Here is a 21,785-nt window from a genome sequence, read left to right as displayed (position 1 = left end):
TTATTAAAAACAAGTATGGATTTGCATACAGATGAAAGGAGTAGATTCCAATGGTAAATAAAGTAGCACTGCCACCTTGTGGTAGTTATGAAAAGTACAATAGGACAGCTATTGTCAAATTAGGGGAAATGGTAATTTTGGGAGGTAATTACCAATGTAATAAATTTTATTTTCTGAAATCTGGACATAATTATTGAGCTATTTAGTTAAATGAGAGTTATTCTCAAATCAGTAAGTAAAGGACTTTAGTCTTTCTCAAATACATTTATGTTGGAAAAAAAATAAAACCCCACTAAAAAGAACATTGCATATTACCTGTACCATTGAGACCTGGATTAGTTTGCGTGCATGAACTTCTTGTCCCTGACCCATGGATATAGCTCTGTTTTCTACAAAAAAAGAGAACACAATAAAATTCTAATAAATGAACATATTCTTGCTTTTGCAATTGCAAACCATTTTTGAAAAGAGTAACATAAGTTATTTTTATTTTCATTTTTTCAATTATGGATTTGTTTATCTCACTTGTAGAGTTACTATTTTGTTCCATATTAATACTGAATATTTATTTTATCTTTGCTTGTGCTAGTCCCACATTACCTTTAAAGCATGATAGCTTTCTGTTGCATTGTTTAATGAAAAGTATAAAAAAAGAATAGAAAATGAAATAATACAGAGCCTGCAGGTATCGAGGTAGCTGCCCACAGAGACTTGAGTGCTTGTAGGCAAAGTATTAAGGAATTGGGCTTTATTTAGTGGAAGAAACTATTACAAAAGGTAGGATTCCTAAGAGATTCACTAGTAAGTTACTAGAAAGCCAGATTTAGTGGAGCAATTTTCTAAAATCCTTGTTTTAAAATGTAACATAAATGTATAAGCAACTAAGCAACTTAGAACTGAGGAGAAATTTCCTGACAGTGAGAACAATTAATCAGTGGAACAGCTTGCCTCCAGAAGTTGTGAATGCCCCAACACTGGAAATCTTTAAGAAGATGTTGGATAGCTATTTGTCTGAAACGGTATAGGGTTTCCTGCCTAGGCAGGGGGTTCGACTAGAAGACCTCCAAGGTCCCTTCCAACTCTACTATTGTATTGTATTGTATACCCAGTTTAAGTTTTCTAGCCAATGCATCAATTTGATTCGTTGGGTCAGATCCCATAGACAAGAAGCAAATGAGAGGCGTCCTTTTATCACTTTCTTCCCACGTTTTCTCTAAATTTAAGATGACAGGTTCTGTATATTTCTCACTCAAGGAATCTGCAATATACTTCCTGGCCTGAGAAAGTGTGCGGTCTGGGCACCAAGACCTACAAAAAAGATATTCCTAAATTAGTGTTATATCATTATTATTTTAATTCATAATTATCATATTCATAGTATTATATTCACAATTATCATAATGCTTTAAACATAACATTTTAGAAAATGTGCCTCTTCCAGTGCCAATATGCAGTACTTCCTGAAGAAAACTAAGAACATATTAAAAAAAGTAATGCCAAAATTACTTGTGATTTTTACCTGATAAGCAATAATTTGCGACAGGTATCTAGTGAATCACTATATCCATCAGGAATAGTTTCTTCCTCTGGAGCATCTTTATCAAACCAATTTTTCCATCCTTTCTCATTACGGGATATCTAATGAAGAACCAGAGGTAACATCTAAGCTTATTTTTCCTTTAAGGAATGGAGAAGAAGTCTATACTTCATGTATGTTCTTTGAATTCAGGAAAGGTTACTTCGCATTGCATTTCAAAATTTGATGGCATTTATTATGATTTCTGCATCCACCTACCTTAAGCCTGGGTAAAAATATATCTGTGCAATTAAAATGCAGAACAATATAATGCCCTGGCATGAATGGCCGGTTACAAGTGCTCATAAAAGAGAATAGGATTCTTTGCTAATGCTAAAAGAAGTAAAAACAACCAAGGCTATAAACATACCTGATTCATAATTTCTGAAAACTGGGGTAGTTTGCTCAGTTCTACCAGATTGAGCCATGTCATATCTAGAATCCATCGGAATGGTTTGGGAGGACAAGCTTTTAGATCCAGCGCAGCACCGCCTGGATGAAAAACATTAATAGTTATTGAAAATGACCCCTATGATTAACAAAGAACTATATCAAGCTTTAATATTTCATATTATTGTGAACTGCATATATCTTATGCTTGTTGCGGATCTGAACAATAACAAAAAATCTGCAATTTTTGTCCCAAGTATCACATTGTTCCACGCACAGTTGTTTTTCCAGATTATCTCTATTTGAGACAGAGAATAATATTGCAATCCAAAAAAACATTCACCAGCAACTAGCCCACTGTTGCCTGATGGGATGGATTTCTCAATAAAAATGTTTAGGGTTGCACAGAGCAATGAAATTCTAAGCAAGCATCTTAGCTAGTTGAACTCATATTGAACTCAGCAGGACTGGATGCTAAATAAAAAAGGTTTATGATCAAGTTGCATAGAACTTTGTTCTCCAATTCACATTGGTCGTAGCATGGGATGTGTGCAATTGTCCTACGTCAATTAGAAAGTCAAAGTAAGATTACTATTTTTATTTTGTTTGTTTGTGTCATTACTTTATTATTTTTATAACTAACACACTTTTCTCCTCGTATTTTCCCCACAAAAACAATTCTGTGAGGTGGGTTTTGCTGGGAGAGAGTGACTGGCCCAAAGTCACCCAGCTTGCTTTCATGGCTTAAGGTGGGACTTCCACCTTAAGCCATGGATTTTGTTAACCATGAGACAGAGGTGGGTTGCCAATTTCTTTACTACAGGTTCAGGCGCATCCTGGCAGGTGGGGGGAGTCTAACCACTACTACCAGTTCAGCCAATCTGGGCTGAAGCGGCAGCAACCCACCTCTGCACTAGACCAAAGTGGCTCTCATAATGTCAGCCTTTCAATTGGAGTACTGAATCTTGGTCTCCCGTTTGACGAGAGATGCTTTCCACTATTCTGTCAAGGAATGTATTGCCAGAGTTTTGGAAGCATGACTATTATTATGAGATAAACTCAGGAATAAAACATAGCAGACAACACACAACTCATTTAAACAATTACTAGTGGTTTATATATACATACAGTATATACAGCCATACACCTGATATATAAATCCCTTACCACTCAGCTACGGACACAAGGAGAGAAATGAAATACATGACAAGAGAGACACCCTCTAATGGTCACCTATATATAAACACCTCTTAAGACGGTAAAAGACCTGTGTGGACCCCACCAGAGTTTTAAACTGGCTATACCTGTATTGCTGATTCATCATCATTGAATCAGCTTACAGTTAATAGCTTACAACCTTACATCAACTGGCAGCTATTAAATTCTCATTACCCAATATGTACTGTGCACAGACCTAATAGATTATTTTCTCTAAGAACATGTAAAGTTATGCAAAAGATAGAAAAATATTAAGGAAAATAAATTAAAGAAAGAGTAGAGAAAGGAAAAGAACTATAGCTACATCCAGTTTAAAATGAGACTGATAAAAGAGAATAGGTATAGTTCAGAGTTAAACCATGGCGTCCTTGGTGGTCTCTGAGCTTGGTTGTTTTCTTGCAGATGTTTCTGCAAGTGCTGGTGATGTTACCTAGTTTGGTAATGCAATGTCTAAAACAAGACTATTTGACATACTATTTCTTCATAGTTTCCCACTTCTGCAAAAAAAACCCAAAACACCTTTGCTTCCACTATATCTAAACCACCCTTGTTCTCTAAATTTTTACCGCTCTCTTTCCAAAGAACTCATCAGCTCCAATGAATCACAACTTTCTCAGTCTTTTCCTTCCTCTTGACCTATTTATTATTCATATATTTTTAAGTTGATCTCCATTCATTGCTGTTATATTATTAAACCACATCCATGTATTTTGTTTTAAATTCAATAAGTACTCACTCAGCAGCTATTGATTCGTGCTCTCATTTTCTCCAGTTTTATTACATAGTTCAGAAATACCTCATTCTACTTTGATGTTTCTACTGACCTCCCCAATGTACACCTTCATGTAATACAGTTGACCGAACCAGGCTCTTACACAATACCCTTCCCCCCTTAACATTAATTCCTCACAATGGACATCATACTGCCCATTAGCTTTTATCAGCAGTGACACATCTTAATATTTCTCTATCTTGAGTAATCAGGATTCAAATACTTGTTTGACTTTTTTCACCATTTATGTATTAATCATGACTTCTTTTTACTATCAAGAACAACTACTTTTTTCCTTGATACATCAGTTTTCAGATCCATTATTTTTTGGTCTAATCATGACTGCAAAATAAGTTCTCGAATAATCACAAATTATTACCTATCCACAAAAGTACACATACTTTTTCCACATCTCCAGCCAACGTATCTTTAATGCCACAAGTATCTTGATATATTTATTTATACCGACATGCAGCCAACAAGGACATTGCCCATCTTCATTTTATCCATGCTGAATCATTTGCAAGCATTCCATATTCCCACACATTCTTTATTCTTTAACTCATCAAATTAAGTACTTAAACCTTCACTATATTCATGTAAAAACATTATAATGCATTGTTCATGCATTTTTCTCTAAGCCAACAAAGTTTCTCATGTTTTTCTGTGATTTGATGAAGAGCAAAACCTTGTTCTGTGTAGTCCCTGCAAGGCGTAAAGCCACCCTATGGATGTCGCTCTCTGTCATCTCTTGTAAGCTGTCATTCAAAATGCTATCAAATACAGCTAATAAAACTAATCCTTCAGCCTTCCTTCTTACCTTTCTTTTTGTCTACAGAACAATTACAGCACTCTTCAAACTGTGCAAACTTCTCATGCAAGCTAAATAAGGTGCACAGCTATTCCTTAGGCAAACCGTGTCCATATTTAGTATTTTTCTATTTACACTATCTACAACTGCAGCCTACCATTTTCACAGTATTGCACATTAATATTCATAGCAGCCGTGTCAATTCCATTCTTTGATATCGCATCACGGTTCCCATAAAAACCTGAAATATTCCTTTTGGCATTCTCTCACTTCCTTTATTGGAATTTCATTCCAAGTCATTTAATCACTTTAATTTTTAATTCCATTCACTTTGAGGGAGCCTCTTCATTTAAGCTCTGTTCACCCATTTTCAAAACAATTTTTACATTCATCAAGTCACTTTTCATTTTTTCTGCCTCTTTTAATCTTGTTCTTTTGAGTAAATACTTTGCAATTCTATTTTTTAAATACACACATACAATATCTTTCTCTCATATTTATTTTTTGCAGCAACCATTCTGCACAAATTTATACTTATCAATAATCTTGTCATCAGTCTAGTAAGTGTCCTTTTTAATAATTTCCACTAGAATAAATCCAAACTCTTGAAGACATTTTTTCCCCATTCTGTTCCATACAGCCTTTCACATCATCTTTTCTTAGCACATTTCCATTTATTCTTTTGGGAGAGCGTTTCCCCCCAATATATTTTCATGCTAGACCTGCATTTTCTCCTTTTTTGTTCATTCTCCTTTTGTTCTAGTTTACATTCTCCCCCCTCCCATGTTCCTCCTTTTTCCACCTGAAAACCCACTTTTGAAGTTAAGAAATAGTGGTCCCTCTCATATTCAAAACTTAACATCATCCTTGTTTCCTTCATCAATTCTCCCAATATTTCATAAGACAGAAATTATGTGGTTAATTTATTCATTGTCCATAAGCCATTTGAACTGATGTGTGCTTAAACAATGCATTCGAAAAGAATTTGGCTGTCAAACTCAGGAAACAAGAACGATTTGGGCATCTGGAAAGATCTTTATAACTAGAAGGGAAGAATAACAGAATACTGTTAATGCTATTCAAGACTATTCTTTGGTTTAATTTATACCTGCCATAATTAATGAAGGAATTAATCTGAATCTCTACATTTGTTCTCCCCCCTGCCACAAGAATCTTTTCTATAACAGCCCTGTTTCCTTCTGTAACAATATGGCTCTCATTTCCATATTCATGGACTTTCTAATATTCCATGATACAAACTGACTCTTTGATGGAAACACTCAACAAACAATTCTCATTCTCATTCATTCTCAGGTCTCCAAATTGTCCAGCATTTATGTTCTCTAATTTTTATCTTGTTTCACTTAGATTGATAAGATTGCCCAATCTGTTCCAAAAATCATCCCTACATTCACATGTATCCACAGTAACTGAAATAGTACCAGTATTTCTGGTATTTCTGCTTCAATACTTATTCTATGAGACAAACATGTAATTTTCTTGTTTCATAGCATTATAACCGATTACTGCATATGAATGAATGAATGAATGAATGAATGAATGAAACAAACGAAGTTCATACTCTTTGTTTCTATGGTGACAGTGACGTGCGGTGAGGTTTATGGCTGGTGAGGCTGGTGACATCATCAGGAAGGCGGGGAATGGGACCACGTGTGCTGGAGGCTGAGGCTGCCTCAGCCTCCAGCACACGTGATCCCATTCCCCGCCTTCCTGAGCGTGCTCCGCCGGCTTGCGCTCCGCAGTCCTCGAAAGCGACTGGGGAACGAGGAGAACCTTCCTGCCTCTGTTGGACTTGCGCAAAGTCCAGCAGAGGCAGGAAGGTTCTCGTCGTTCCCTAGTCGCTTTCGTGGCTTCGTCATCTGGGAGTACCGACAACATTTCTGCCTCCGCAGCTCCCAGGTGCGGACGGACGGATGTATATAATATTATATATATATATATATATATATATATATATATATATATATATATATATATATATATATGTGTGTGTGTGTGTGTGTGTGTGTGTGTGTGTGTGTGTGTGTGTTGTATTTGTACTGATAAATAAATAAAGGGAGACTAGTATAGATCTATTTCGAGCTAATTAGCTCTCATCAGCTAGCCATACCCTTACTGGGATTCGAACCTTTACTAGGCTAGCTGATGAGAGCTAATTAGCTCGAAATAGATCTATACTAGTCTCCCTTTATTTATTTATCAGTACAAATACAACACAAATATAAAAAGGCAACATTAAAAATAAAAATATGGTTTTCTGCCTGCATGGTCTTCTGTGATAAGCCGAAGGACAGAAAGAGGGAGTAGTGACTTTCCTCCCATATTTAGGCATACCAGGGGTTGTAACACAAATACATACATACATACATACATACATACATACATACATACATACATACATACATAAATATTATATTATATTATATTATATTATATTATATTATATTATATTATATTATATTATATTATATTATATTATATTATATTATATACTATTATTTCATGAAGAGAGGTGAGGCTCTGCCTCCCTTGCCTCCCCTGACTGCACGTCCCTGTATGGTGACATATTATATAGTTTGCATTTTTTATGATTAACACATATTCCTTTATGAATAACCTTTTTGGCTATGACTACTACAAAGCTCTGATGATTCAATCCAATGGCTTGGATTGTTGCCTGCTTTGTTTAATCTTCATACCAGATTGTGATGAGGATTTAAAATGCAAAATTTATAAAAGAAAATTAATATAGAATTCTAGATGATTACCTTTAATGAGTGCCTGGAATTCCTTTGGTTTGACCTGGCCCCTCTGAAGATCAATTTTTAATGTCAAAAGCAAGGTAAAAAGAAATTTGTGATTTTCATATAGGCCTCTAACAGAATATGTGAAAGTTTCATATGTCAAGTACTCAATAATATTTGAGATCCTTTTCTGTGGAATTGGAGTCTTGTCAGATCTAAGGTGCCAAAACAAAGCAAGCACATTCTTTAAGTTACAACAAATACTGGGGAGAAAGCAGAAAAAACATTACTGTGTACACTGTGTTCTTACCTAGCCATGGACTGATCAAATAGTTTTAAAAACTGGGCTAGGGAAGTCTGATACATTATATTAACCATGCTCATTTCAGTGATCAGAAAATAAAGAATGCTCCCTCGTGTAGCAGCAGGACGATATTCTTCTTGTGCGGTGTTAATTTTTTTCTCAGTTTCTCCTGCAACTTCTAGTTTTTCAGATACCTCTGTAGCTGTTTGCTTAGTGGTTCTCAAAACACCGATCAGTGATTCATCATCCACCAAAGAACCTAAAGAGTAGCACAGAAAATGTTTCAAATAAAGTTTTAGAATATTTTGAATAGATTTTCACTTCCAGAGGGAAGACTAATGGAAAACAAAGGGACTGACAACCAGAGTCAAAGGCCTTCAGTAAGATGCCCAGAGTCATGTATTTGAGATGGGAAGCTATTTAATTCAAAATAATAATGGATGAAATGAATAATAAAGTATCTTAAACTCAACACGAAACTGGCTCTATTCTTCATAGATTATTATAGATTTTAGAGTAATGGATTTTAGAGTCAGGGAACACAGGATAACATTAATTCTTCATCCCTAATAAAGTTCCATTGCTCAATTTGTCTTAATGACTCAGTATAATTATGACCAAATCAATTGCCAGTTAGGTGGGGTGCCAATTAGACAACCATTGCGAGTTATGTGGGGTGCTATTTTGCTGATTTAAGGCAACTGAATCTATTTATTTGGTATTGTTCTAAAGTTGCTTTTTAACAACAGGAAAAACTACACCCATTGTTTTATCGACAGGGACCAAAGTTTCCATGCCTCAAAATCTTTTTTTCCCCTTCAAATATAGTAGAAAATTTCTGAGGGACAGTCTCGCATCAACATGACAGTGTCATGTGATGTATTGGGACTTTTCCCCCCTTCACTAAACTGGGTGTGGGTGGAGCCAGCACATGACGCATCTGGCCCATGGGCCGCGAGTCTGACACTCCTGGACTAGATTCAAATTAATAGTCCAATAAGCTCTAAATTAAAATTTTATCTTTTATTCTGATGCATTGGTAAATGTCTACATTATTTATGTAACAGAGGTAAACATAAATACTATACCTTTAGTTGTAGTTAATTTATAAAGGAGATTATCTTCTAGTTCTTTCATTTTCCTCTTATTATAAGTCACATCTTCCATAAGTTTAACTCTCTCAGCTTCTAGTTCCTATATTAAATATCACAACAGACTTGTTTACTTCTTCAATTTTGTGTTAAAAAGTTAATGAAGATTAGTTTAAATCTGGTTTATTGATTGTCTTCTTAGGAAAGTGCTTGAAAATATTCACTCCTGACAAAGCCTTCAATAGTCCTTATGAAGAAAGGTGGTTCCAAAGAACTCTTGACACTTGATGAAATGCCTCCCATTGAGCTGACAGATGTCACTTTGGAGGGAAGGTCTTTGTCATTACCTTAACCTAATAATATAATCAATTTGGGGGAGGAAGAGTAAGGAAAATAATTTCCTTAACCTTTGTTTCTAAATCTTTTTCCTTTCCTATCCTACAGTTTTTGCCCATTTTCTTTGTTCCAAATTCACTGCTAACCATTCATCCATCATCTTAAATTCACCTTGCCTGCTAATGAACTGCAAACGACAATTTTGGAATCAATATTTAAGCTTCAGTGAAACATCAGTGTTTCATTATGTATAACAACTCATTGTGCAGGTTATCTTACCTGTTTCTCTGTGAGAATTACTCTCTTCAATAACTGATTTTCAAGTCCTTTCATTGTAACAGTAAAATCAATTACTGATGTTTTAGCATTAATCTCAGGAGTGAAGGCAGGATTGGGCAATTTTGTAGTAATATAAAGTTTAAACGTATTCATGACATCTACTTCTTTATCACCAACTTTCACCTTAATAAAAATTCAAATCTTGTTTCACTGCATTGTTAATAATACAGTTAATAACATTAACTTTCCCCATTAAATCACTGTTCAATCATTTGACACTTTCTCCCATCCATCCCAATATTTAACTAAAGAAGAAGTACTGCAACATGGGTGAAAATCAAGGAAATTAACCATGTAAATGTACTAACCAACATACTTACTTTAGTACTTTTTATATAACTATAGATATATAGATATAGATATATAAATATATAATTATTTCAGATTTCTTATCATATTGTAGTTAATTAGTTAATCTCCATAGTGTATGGTACAAATTCAATTAGTATTTTATGCCTTTAATATAACATTACAAAAAAAAGAAGGGAATGCATTGTGCTTTTGCCACTGATTTATATTAGGGGTGGCAAGATTTGGACAGATCGATGATATGCAATTTCTGAACTCTTTAATTTAAAACTGAGCGCATCCCCTTCTCCTCCCCATTGCCATAATTTGATGGTAAATTTGCCCAACTATTTTCCATAGAAACGTAAAGTATAAGGCAAAAGATGCAATGATTTTCATAAGGAAACAGATTGATGACAAATGCAATTTGATACTTATCAACTGTCCTAGGAAAATTAGAGGCATGTGGAATGGTATTATGCTGGGGGGAAATGGCACCAGTAGTGGATATGCTAAATAGGTGGAGCAGAATCAACATCATTTGGATACATAATGGTTGGTTCAGATCATTAAAGGGATAGCTTCACTTGGACAAAGGGATGGCTTTACTACGACAAAAATCTTGGATCTCGTTAAAGCATCTCATTAAACCCATAGTAAACCCTTTTAACCGTGAAGAGAAGCGAAGCAAAGCAAAGCAAAGCAAAGCAAAGCAAAGCAAAGCAAAGCAAAGCAAAGCAAAGCAGAGCAGCCTCATTGCTATGCTTTACTTCCTCCAGTATTGGCCAGCACAGATTTCTGAGCATGGAAAGAAACCTTCCAACTATTGGAAATGTCAGTCCAGAGTAGGATGCTAAGTGCGGCAAATCATACCACTTCTGCTCCTCAGTGAGGCAAACTGCAGAATAAACCAATATGTCAAGGAGAATCAAGGCTGCCTCACAAAGGCCTAGTAATTTAAAAACAACAACAACAACAACAACAATCTCTGAAATGCTGCTACCATTATCTAGTAAAACATTCCTGTCCTTGTAGCAGGTAAATGGGCGGGGAGGGAGGGAGGCTTCCAATGAAGCACTGGAAAGGAGTGGGAGGAAAATTGAGAACTTTTCCCCCTAGAGGTTCGGAAACAAATAATCTCTTGTCAAGGAGATTTCTGACCTATCTGTTCTTTGGAGGTTGAAGAAACTGGTCATAGAATAAAGGGGAAGGTTCATTGTTTGGTTATAGAATTTCTTTAAGTGGTTTGTCCGAGAACATTTGTCATATATTTAAACAAAAAACAGAATATAATGAACAACATAGCTAACCTTGTAAGAGGATCCTGATTTAATGAAGTTCTTTTCTAATATATTATCAAGGGCAGGGTCTAATTCTTCCCTGATATCCTCTATTAAAAGTGGCCTTCCCAGAGAGAGGGCATCCTCTAAGTGCGAACGGAAATATTTATGATTCAAAGTTGTCACCTGAGGAATAAAAATAATTGTTTACAAGCAAAAGCAATATAGTTGATCAAAGTTCTTATTTTCATTTATTTTTAGAATTTTCTTAAAGTTCTTGTAATCACATGCCTGTTTAATCTGATGTAAATCTCAGGAAATTTAGGTTACCTTTGCGAGGACTTATATAGGATTTCATAATTCTCTAAATTTCCTTTTATATTTTACTTTATGACAATTCTTGGAGGCAAGTTACTACTTTTCTATTTTGAATCCCAGATGAAGACCCACTTCTGTCTGAAAAATTTGAACCAGAATTTAAGCAACTTTTTAATGTTCCTATTTAATGCGCTGATAATCTTCCTTTTTTGTGGGTGTCAAACCTGGGGGCATCTCTTCCAGTGACCTGGTTAAGAGAAAAAGTTTAACTCCTCCTCACCCAAGGAACACTGAGTGTGATGGTTGGCTAGTGATTTGCTCTGACCCATGCAATGCAGTAACTCTCTTCTTCGTATGTGATCATTACTATAGCTGAGTTTTGTGAGATGGGGGAGTGGAAAAGAAACAAGAATTTGAAGAGAACATTAAAATTCTGTAATACTTACTTGTAATTCATTGTCCTTTTCTTTCTGCTTAATCCATGTTTTCCCTTGAGTTTGTGGGTCTATCAAAAGTGGGTATCTGGTGGCTTTTGTAACAATGATGCCATTTTGAACTGAGAGTTCATCTCCTGGAAGCCCTTGCAGATTCCACTCGCTGATCTAGATATGTAGAAGAAGACATAAGATGAATAAGAAAACTGAATCAAACAACAAGAACAATAAGTTCTGAATGCTGCCCTTCTGGACTCCTGGTTACCCTGGACACTTTACCACCACCATCATTCAACTGTGAAATGGCGGTTAATGCTAGCCCATTGTAGAGACTGTGGTCTCAACATGGAAGTGACATGGAGAAGAGTGGTTTACATACTCAGTGCCACATATGAACCCCTATTTCCCCATCACACATTGACATATTTTTTACTATATTTTCCCCATAAAAATGCCTGGCCTTCCAAAGGGCAAACACTTACAGTATCCCCACAGCTGACTAGGAAGTTGTATTAGGTTTTTCAATCCAAGTTTGATTTTTTTTTCATTGTAACACTGTCTCCTTTGTAACATAATAGTACTTTGACTCCATTCTCACCCCAGAGGCAACCCAGGATGACTTAAATACAATTTTTGAGAGTGCAGTGAATATTCTGTTGCTATTGTACTAACATTTTTACCATGCAGGTGCAATTCTTCAGCTTCTCACTCTAGTTAAGAGCTGGATAATACCCAGGAATATTTTTACTCTGTGGTTACTCTGCTCAGCCTTTACACCCAGGCAAAGTTGGCTAGGTGACAACATGTACGGAGACAGAATTAGTGAGAAGGAATTTATCAAGCCAATAACACGTGTTAATAGATTTAGCCAACCACATAGCGCAATAGAATTTAAAATCTAAACTATAAAAAAACCCTAACAGAACTGAAAACCTACCGTAGGGGGATCTACCAACATTGAAATGATATTCAGATTTTCGGTAAAAGGGATTTTTCGTGATCTCATCTCTGTCTCCCATAAGTCTTTAAGCAAGAGATTCCGGAATATCTGATTAAAAGGGCCACAATAGGAAAGGAAGCCTGTGCAAAGTAACACATCTCCAACAAGCCTAGGAAAAATCATGGAATCTTTCGTTAAGATTTTTTTTTTTAACCTTTTAAAAAAGCAATGTGGCAAAGGCATTTTAAAAAGCTCGTTTGAAAAAGGCATTTAAAACAAATCACTTTGATACCTATTTTACTTCTCAGGTTCAAACTGAAAAGTTTATAACTTTTTCAAAATGTGCACAATTGACTGCCGAAATGAACAAAGCTGCTCCTTGCACTAACCTCTTGCTTCAGTGAGCCGATTAAATGGAACATAGCACAGTGAAGCAGCATTACCATTTCTGGTATAACCCAGCAGTTAGTAGGTCTGATTTAAACTCTGAGGAGATGTAAAATATTAGAGGGATGAAGCCAGATGACAGGTCCTAATTTTGGCTCACCTAGCTAGGTCTCCATCATAAGAAGGGAACGAGTTACACTCAAAATTTCATTGTTATCCATCCAGCAGTTATCTAAAAGTTATCTATTTCTAATCATTTAAAAAGATAAACAGTATGATAAAATAATAAAAAGGACAGTTATACTTTATAGATTGAAGACAGGCATTGATCTCCATTTTCCTATGACTGCATTATGTTATTTTAAAATGTATACTATTATTGCATTGGTAATTTACTATACCTATTTATTTGGGCTCGGAACTCTTTACTTTGTTGAGTCCACCGGATTTTCTCTCCACTCAAGCCATCAATAAGGGCAGAGGCAGCCTGCATCTTTCTCCTGCACATTTCAGCATCATTCAAGAGGTCCTGACATTTGAAAATATATCTTATTACACTTTTCAAGGGCTCATCCCAAGAACTGTGCAGGTTGAGCATGCAACTTGAAAATAAATATGGCAACCCCAACATATCTGGCACAGATTCTAGTTGTAAATTTGAGCATGAAGATACAAAACCTGCCACTTTTTTTTACTGGGCATAATTAATTCAGAGCATGCATAGTTTAGGAACCTTAATGGATTTTGGAATTTCACTAACAAAGGAATCAAAATACCTGTTTATTCACAGAATTTTATTTAGATTATCTACACACTTCCTCCTCCCAAGGTCTCTTGGGTACCAAAGCAACTAATCACAAAACATTCACTTACTAAAAGGCAAATTAATATAGGTATGTCTTGTTAATTTTTGAGCTTGGCTGGATGCTATAATTATTGTTTAGTTTCTTTCCCTGCAGCCCAGGCAGAAAAAGGCACAAATTCACATAAAATACTGATCTACAACCATTTGCCATTTTTACTCTCCAAAATCCTTGTTAGACCAGGCCTAGAAACATTTCTGTAAGTCAAGATAAAACTATATATTTTCTTTATTTGACAATATTCCAATATCTCTCGCCTCCCCCTTGTAACCTACCAACCTCTAATTAAAAGAATTGAAAAGAGAATTTAAATAAGATACGGCAAAGATCTGAAGGCATCAAGATCAACAGCCTTAAGATTTCTGCTTAAAGTGCTAACTAGAGTTTCAATGAAATTTCAGTATCAGACCAATCTCAGAAGCTTAATGGTATGGATATGGAAATGCAAAAGTAGGCAGTGCCAATGTCCACTACCTGATTCCATCCCCTGCCTCAGAACTGAGGAAGCAGGGTAGTGGTGGGATTCATTTTTTTTACTACCGGTTCTGTGGGCGTGGCTTGGTGGGCAGCTTGGTGGGCGTGGCAGGGGAAGGATACTGTAAAATCTCCATTCCCTCCCCACTCCAGGGAAAGGTTGCTGCTAAATCACCATTCTCTCCCGATCACCTGGGACTCAGGAGGCAGAGAATAGATGGGGATGGGGCCAGTCAGAGGTGGTATTTACCGGTTCTCCGAACTACTCAAAATTTCCTCTACCAGTTCTCCAGAACTGGTCAGAACCTGCTGAATACCACCTCTGAAGCAGAGGCAATGATTAGTTAAGCAAAGAGCATCCAAAATTGCTGAGCAAGCATTTTCCTAACTTAGAATGAAAAGGGCATATAAATAAGTAATAGCAAAATATATGGAATGTGTAATTTGGAAATTTTATCTTGTTTACCATCTTCTCTTGCATAGCTGCATCAAACTTGGCTTGCACTTTGTCCAGCTCTGCTTGCTTCTCATCCAGCAATGATTGTGCCTTCCCCAATTCTGCATTGGCTATTTTCAAGCGTCCTTCTTGTTTTGCTAAGTTAGTCTAAAAATAAAAAAAATGAAGCAGCATGTTTACTAAAAATTATTTTTATGTTTAAAGTAAGTAGGTCTTGGAAGAACCAAGACTATATTTGAGTTCATCTTGGAGAAGACAACTGACAATACCATGGACAGGCAAAAAGAAAAAAAAAATTAACCTGGTTCTCACTGAAGACACAAATGACCAGGATCAAATTATCTTCTTTTTAACATATAAAGATCTAGCCATCTGGAAAAGACTTTAATATTGGGAAAGGAGGAAGGAAAGAGAAAAATAGAATAACTACGTAGCAGTAAGGTGGATGTATTCAGTTACAGTAATGATGGGTGAAACATTGGAAGACGTGAAAGGCCAGATTAGGGATAGGTTGTAATAGAAAAAAATCCATCTTTGTGATTGCTAGAAGCTGAAAATGAGTTGATGACCCATAATCAACCGATTAGTCACTGTAGATATATTCTTCTATATTTTTCTATAAAGTTATTTAGTAGGTAGTTACTATCTAATAACTCTCCAATCTCAAAAAAACGCTGCTTTGATTCTTATCGTCTATGTAAAGAAAAACTAAGGTGACAATTTGATGATAAAACAAGAGATGACTGGGCCTTTGGGCAGCTGGCTATACTTGCTAGTTTTACAGGATAGGATGGGATGGGATGGGATGGGATGGGATAGAATAGAATAGAATAGAATAGAATAGAATAGAATAGAATTCTTTATTGGCCAAGTGTGGTTGGACACACAAGAAATTTGTGTCTGATGCATATGCTCTCAGTGTACATAAAGAAAAAATAAAATATATTCATCAAGAATCATAAGTCATAGGATACTAATAAACAATCAAATCATACTAGGAAACAATAAAATATAATAAGTTGTAAACATACAAGCAACATGGATATAGCCATAAGTGGGAAGAGATAGGTACTAGGAAGGAAGAGAAGAAGAATAGTAATACAGTCTTAGTAGGTAATATGACAGTGTTGTGGGAATTAATTGTTTAGCAGAGTGATGGCATTCGGGGGAAAACTGCCCTTGTGTCTTGTTATTCTGGTGTGCAGTGCTCTATAGCGTCATTTTGAGGGTAGAAGTTGAAACAATTTATGTCCAGGATGTGAGGAGTCTGTAGATAGTACAGCCTAGAATATCCCTTCATAGTGGCATATGCAGGTCCAAATCACTTTGTATCCAAGTGCTGGTTTGTCACTGCATAGCACATGGTTTGATATTTATGGAGCTACCTGTTTCTAATTGTCTCTGTCTGCTCAAGAAAATCCAGAAGGATCAGCATGCTTGAGTCTTGGTAATTAAACAATATCATCTTATAGGCTTCAGAAGGCATGCCTTCTCCATCACTGCTTCTGCCATCTGGAACAAAAATCTTTCTGGGTTGTGCACGGCCCCAACATTGCCATTAGATCCTGACTCTTTCTGCAAGCACTGGGTCAGGATATTGTATGAATCCATCACTGAGCTTGTTATTTCTCTGTTTAATTGAGGAGTTTTTAAATATTGTTTAACTATAGTAAGCCACACAGGCTATGGCTTGGGTGGCTTACTATAGGGAAGGAGGCAGGGAGAAAGGAAGGAAAGGCATCATTAATAACATCATAGAGCCAAAGTCTTTTTCAAAATGATGAATTTTAGTGGTTTTGCATTTTAACTAATTAGCACTATTTACAACATTGTGTACAGTTGAAAGATTTACTTCAATTTGTCCCTATATTTAACTAAATTTATCTGTTTTCAAGGGTGGTTAAATTATTTGTTACAAAGTCTCTGAAACTAAAAGTAGATGATACACTTGATGTCTGTAGTTTTTCTGTGCAGACAGAAATGATAATAAGAATCTGTAATAGTTTTCTTCTCATTAACTAGAAATCTTGTTATTTTACCTTAAGAGGCAATACATCTCTGTTTATGCCGTAAAATGTTGCCATGGCCAGGGTCCAAGAAAGTAGCCCTGCCACGTTACCACAGACTTTTTTGCCATTCTCAAAAGTATAATCCTCCATTTGAAAATAAGGCTGCAATAATTCAACCATCTCTTCATTGATAGTATCCTTGGCAAACTGTTGGAGACTCTGGAGAAATGGTCCACTCATTAGCTGTAAAAAGAAAAGGGGAAAAATACAAACCATCATTCCCTATAAATGTAATGTTTTGCTTTACTACATTTCCAGGTATAATAGTTTTCTGAGCACATCTCCTCTCTAAAAAAAAAATCTCTCTCTTTAAACAAGTCTCAAAATATTAACACCATTGTTAGTTCCATTACTGAAATGATGGAGTAAGAATTGTTGATATATGGAATGTTTCAACTGACTTTTCCTGGCTGATTCAGATACCTATTCTCAGTTTATTTATCTGTGATTTTATTATATGAGGTTTTGAGGAACCGCAGGCTCCACAGCTGTAGGGTGGGATGAGGAAGAGATTTTATAATTATGAACATGGCTGAAATGAAGGATTAAAGAACTGACCTAAGGAAACAGGGGAGGGAAACAGATGAAGTGTAAAATGTTATTGGACTGAAGATACGTATTTGAGAAATGCTAATTATATAATACACGAGTAACCCAAATCATATTATTGTTGATTATCTTCTTAAAGAGAGCTAGCTTGGTGCAACAGTTAAGGCACCAGGGTAGAAACTGGGAGACCACAAGTTCTAGTCTCACCTTGGGCTCAAAGCCAACTTAATAATTTTGGACCAGTCATTTTCTCTCAGCCCGAATAAAGAGGAAATGTCAAACCATTTCTGAAAACCTTAGCCAAGAAAATTGCAGAGACTTGTCCAGGCAGCCTCTGGGAACCAGTCACAACTGAACAGAAGGGAAAAATGTTAAAGAAAAAATGAATTCAAATCATACTGGCAGAGCGTGTGTGTGTGTGTGTGTGTGTGTGTGTACATTAGCATGTATGTGCTTGGGGTAAAACAACTAACTATGGTAACTTTTTCTGGTGCTTGTGGTATGGGAAATTCTTCCCATTAAATTATGCTTTTTTGCTGCAGACATTACACTTAAAAACAAAACACTTGTGAGAATCAGGAACTTTAGGTTAGTATATTGTGTTTTTCGCTAAAGAAGGCAAATTGTGAAAACTGAGGACTCCCCCTTCTACAACTGTGCTGTGGCTTTGTTACACCCTGGAGGTTTTCAAGAAAAGACTGGACAATCATTTGACTGAGATCTTATAAGAACTCTTGCCTTGGGCAGGGGGTTGGACTAGAAGACCTTCAAGGTCCCTTCCAGCCCCATGGTTCTATGATTAACCATAGTTTTAAAAAAATATTAAAAGTGTTTGGAAATATTGCTTACTTTCAATGATTCACTCCAGGATGGTTTTAAACAAGGCCTTTCTGGATCCATGGTAACTGGATCAATTTTCTTTTGGAATAGTAATAGACAACAATCCATGATCCTCATAATCAGATGAGGTGGCTTGGCAAGTTTTCGAACTGTTGCAATGTCTGCAGGTTTGATAGTCTATGGAAAATATTTTTGTAAAACAATACAGTTAAAAGACAAACAGTGGTAGATGCAAGCATTTCGTATTGACTCATCAGTACCAACATGACAAAAATGCGGTTAAAATCAGCCTGAAATATAAGATCTAGCAACAGCATTAATTAAGCCTATACCGTATGCAGGGAAGCAACCAATGACAAACCTCAAGCCCACTAGAGGCGCAGATTGACATACAGCTGTTTCTGCAGACACAAGGGAGACTTCAATCCATTAATGGCAACTGCTTTGGCAAAATATGGCACAGTAAAACTTTAAACATAGAGTTTGGCTCCACCTGGTGGCCAGTAGTTAGTAAGTGTCTTGCAATGGCCGAAGAAGGCATTTTATGGCTATGATTTGCTGTTGTTGGATTACTCAAGGCTGTCTGGACCCATTTCAGAAAATGCTCCTTCATTCTGAAATCCAAGTACCTATCAGTTCTGCCGAGGTAATTGTCTCGCAATTACAAACAAATTGGTAAACACAATAGGCTTTGGCGTTGATAGGTTGTGCTTCCTTAATTAGCAGCAGCAGTAGCCTATGGGTTTGATGTAATATGAGAAGCTCAGTTGTACTGAATGCTGTTTCAGTTAAGATATTTAAACATTGAATCATCAGGTGTGCTACAATATATAACTAATATTTGACTAATATTTTATAAAATTGCTAAGGAACTTTACTCTTCTACATTTAAGTCCAATTTAACTCCAGCTGCTAAAAGGGAGATTGGGAATTTGGAATAGGGAGACACTAATTTTACCAACCATTAAAACCGCTATAATCAAGATGGTAAACAGCGCCTCTCAAATAAACAAATATGTGACAAACAGATAATACAATTTGGTAAAAGCAGGTAATTTAAGCTTACATGGGAACTGTTAGATACTAGCAAATGTTATAATGGTTTCCACCAAGGTTTAATCTCATTGGTTGAAGCGTCTGACAGCTCCCTATAAAAGGGCTGCTGTCAGACTGAACCTTCGCTGGATTGTACATACTTGTTCTATTACAATAAAGAGCTGTTGTTGCCTTTAGCCTGACAGGAACTATTTTGAATTAAGATAACATTCTCTAGTTTCTCACTATACATTTACTAAAGAATTATGCAAGGTGCATTTTTTGTATTGCACATTTCCTGCGCAGCGCTAAGCACCACTCACATTCAAAGCGGCTTCAGCTTCTTCTAAGGCTGGTCTGGCTGCCTGCAGCTTTGCCTCGGCTACCACTTTCTCTGTGTCAATTTCATCTACAATCTTCTGGGCTTTGTCTTTCACCCCTTGAACTTCATTCTTCACTTTAGCTGAAGCCTCAGCACTTACAGTCACTTCTGCCAGCACCTAATATAACATTTTTAAAAAGGATGCACCATCATCTACAAAGCAAACATCTGAAATTTAGAATGGTAAAGGCCAAAGCTATAGAACAGTGGTGGTGAACCTATGGTATGTGTGCCAGAGGTGGCACTCTGAGCCCTCTCTGTGGGCACGTGGGCCATCGCCCCAGGCCAGCTCCATCGTGTTTCTCCCACAGGGGGGAGAGAGGGAGGGAGGGAGAGAGAGAGAGAGAGAGAGGGAGGGAAGGAAAGAGAGAAATGATATTACAAAAGTTTTCCTTTTTTATTGTTGCTAAACGTAATATTTCAAAAGCAGGAAAAAACTGAAAGGGCATAAAAGTGTATTTATCACATTTTTCTTAGAACAATTAGCTGAACTCTGCCTTGTTTAACATTATTTTAGGTAGTAAAACCTCATTATTCAGATTAAATTGCCATGTTGGCACTTTGCGATAAATGACCGTTGGCTTACCTGAACGGTTGTTCTCTGGGCGCTGCGGGAGAGTCCAAGCATAGGTTAAATACAGTCTATCTGCCCCAGGACTGAGTAGATTTTTCTTTAACCATGCCTCCTTTGCCTCACTGAGGTCAGTTTAAAAACAAAGGTCTTATCCGCTGCAGGACGCCTTACAGGATTCTAACCGTGACAAAAAGTTTGGACATCTAGCTAATCCTGGGCGGGGTTGGACTCTCCTGCAGCACCCAGAGAATGACCGTTCAGGTAAGCCAATGGTCATTCTCCTGTGTGCTACTTGGAGAGTCCAAGCATGGGACATACCCAAGCTATTGTGTCCCAGGGAGGGAAGAGTTTGTGTCCAGATTGTCCGGAGCCAAGGCAACTTTCTGCAAAACACGTCTTCCAAAGGAGGCTTCGGCTGAGGCAAAGGTGTCAATTTTGTAATTTCTAATGCAGTGTTGTAATGCAGTGGGGGACACCCATGTAGCTGCTCTGCAAATGTCAATGGTGGACGCTTGGGTCACCCATGCTGCTGTAGTGGCAGCACTCCTTGTGGAGTGTGCAGTCACCCGACCTGGCACGGCTCTGCCCTGATGTTCATAGGCCATTTTGATGCAGGCCCGCAGCCAACATCCAATGGTTGAAGATGAGGCCTTGCGGCCCAGCGACCCAGGCTGAAATGACACCGAAAATGACTCAGAGTGTCTAAATTCCTTAGTCCTGCTAACATATATGCGAACAGCTCACCTAACGTCTAACTTAAGCCAAATACATTCCCTGGGATACATAGGTCTGGGACAAAGGTTAGGGAGAATCACTTCCTGGGTTCTGTGGAAGTGAGTGTTCACCTGGGGAATAAAGGTGGGGTCGAGTCTCAAGATGACCCGATCAGTATGTATTATACACAGTTCCTCCCTAACTGAGAGAGCCGCAAGCTCTCAGACCCTTCTAGCAGATGTAATCACAATTAGAAAGGCAGTCTTAAGAGTCAAATGGTGAAGACTAGAAGTCCGAATCGGCTGAAATGGCACGCTCGTCAGGGCTCGCAGAACAAACAGCAGATTCCAAGAAGGATATCTGTGTATAGTCTGAGGACGGATATTGGCCGTGCCCTTCAGAAAACTCTTGACCTGAGGGTGTTGGCTCAGGGATCGGGATGAACCTCTAGCAAGGATGGTGGACAAAGCAGCGACTTGGCAGCGAAGGGTATTGGGCGCCAGTCCTTTGTCCAATCTATCCTGAAGGAAGTCTAGCAGTTGCGTTATGGAAGCTGAAATGTCTCTGATACCATGCTCT

General features: G+C 37.1%; 1 protein-coding gene across 1 annotated transcript in view; it reads right to left on the bottom strand.

The window, feature by feature from the left end:
* The window catches only part of DNAH8 (dynein axonemal heavy chain 8), a 153,988-nt gene that overhangs the window by 17,497 nt on the left and 114,706 nt on the right, over positions 1-21,785 (bottom strand). The window contains exons 67-82 of the mRNA XM_081940825.1: positions 19,860-20,036; positions 18,511-18,678; positions 17,083-17,295; positions 15,053-15,190; positions 13,651-13,778; positions 12,860-13,031; positions 11,935-12,090; positions 11,201-11,356; positions 9,543-9,725; positions 8,925-9,030; positions 7,843-8,095; positions 7,557-7,747; positions 1,947-2,068; positions 1,520-1,638; positions 1,106-1,308; positions 316-389 (exon numbers count right to left, since the gene is read on the bottom strand). Coding sequence (XP_081796951.1) covers positions 316-389; positions 1,106-1,308; positions 1,520-1,638; positions 1,947-2,068; positions 7,557-7,747; positions 7,843-8,095; positions 8,925-9,030; positions 9,543-9,725; positions 11,201-11,356; positions 11,935-12,090; positions 12,860-13,031; positions 13,651-13,778; positions 15,053-15,190; positions 17,083-17,295; positions 18,511-18,678; positions 19,860-20,036 — 2,559 coding nt within the window. The remainder of the gene's footprint in view (positions 1-315; positions 390-1,105; positions 1,309-1,519; positions 1,639-1,946; positions 2,069-7,556; positions 7,748-7,842; positions 8,096-8,924; positions 9,031-9,542; positions 9,726-11,200; positions 11,357-11,934; positions 12,091-12,859; positions 13,032-13,650; positions 13,779-15,052; positions 15,191-17,082; positions 17,296-18,510; positions 18,679-19,859; positions 20,037-21,785) is intronic.

The sequence above is a fragment of the Natrix helvetica genome (assembly GCF_964273705.1).
Source record: "Natrix helvetica genome assembly, chromosome: 2".
Taxonomy (NCBI): Eukaryota; Metazoa; Chordata; class Lepidosauria; order Squamata; family Natricidae; genus Natrix; species Natrix helvetica.
Note: the sequence above shows the minus strand (reverse complement) of the source record. Positions and strands in the feature narration are given on the sequence as shown.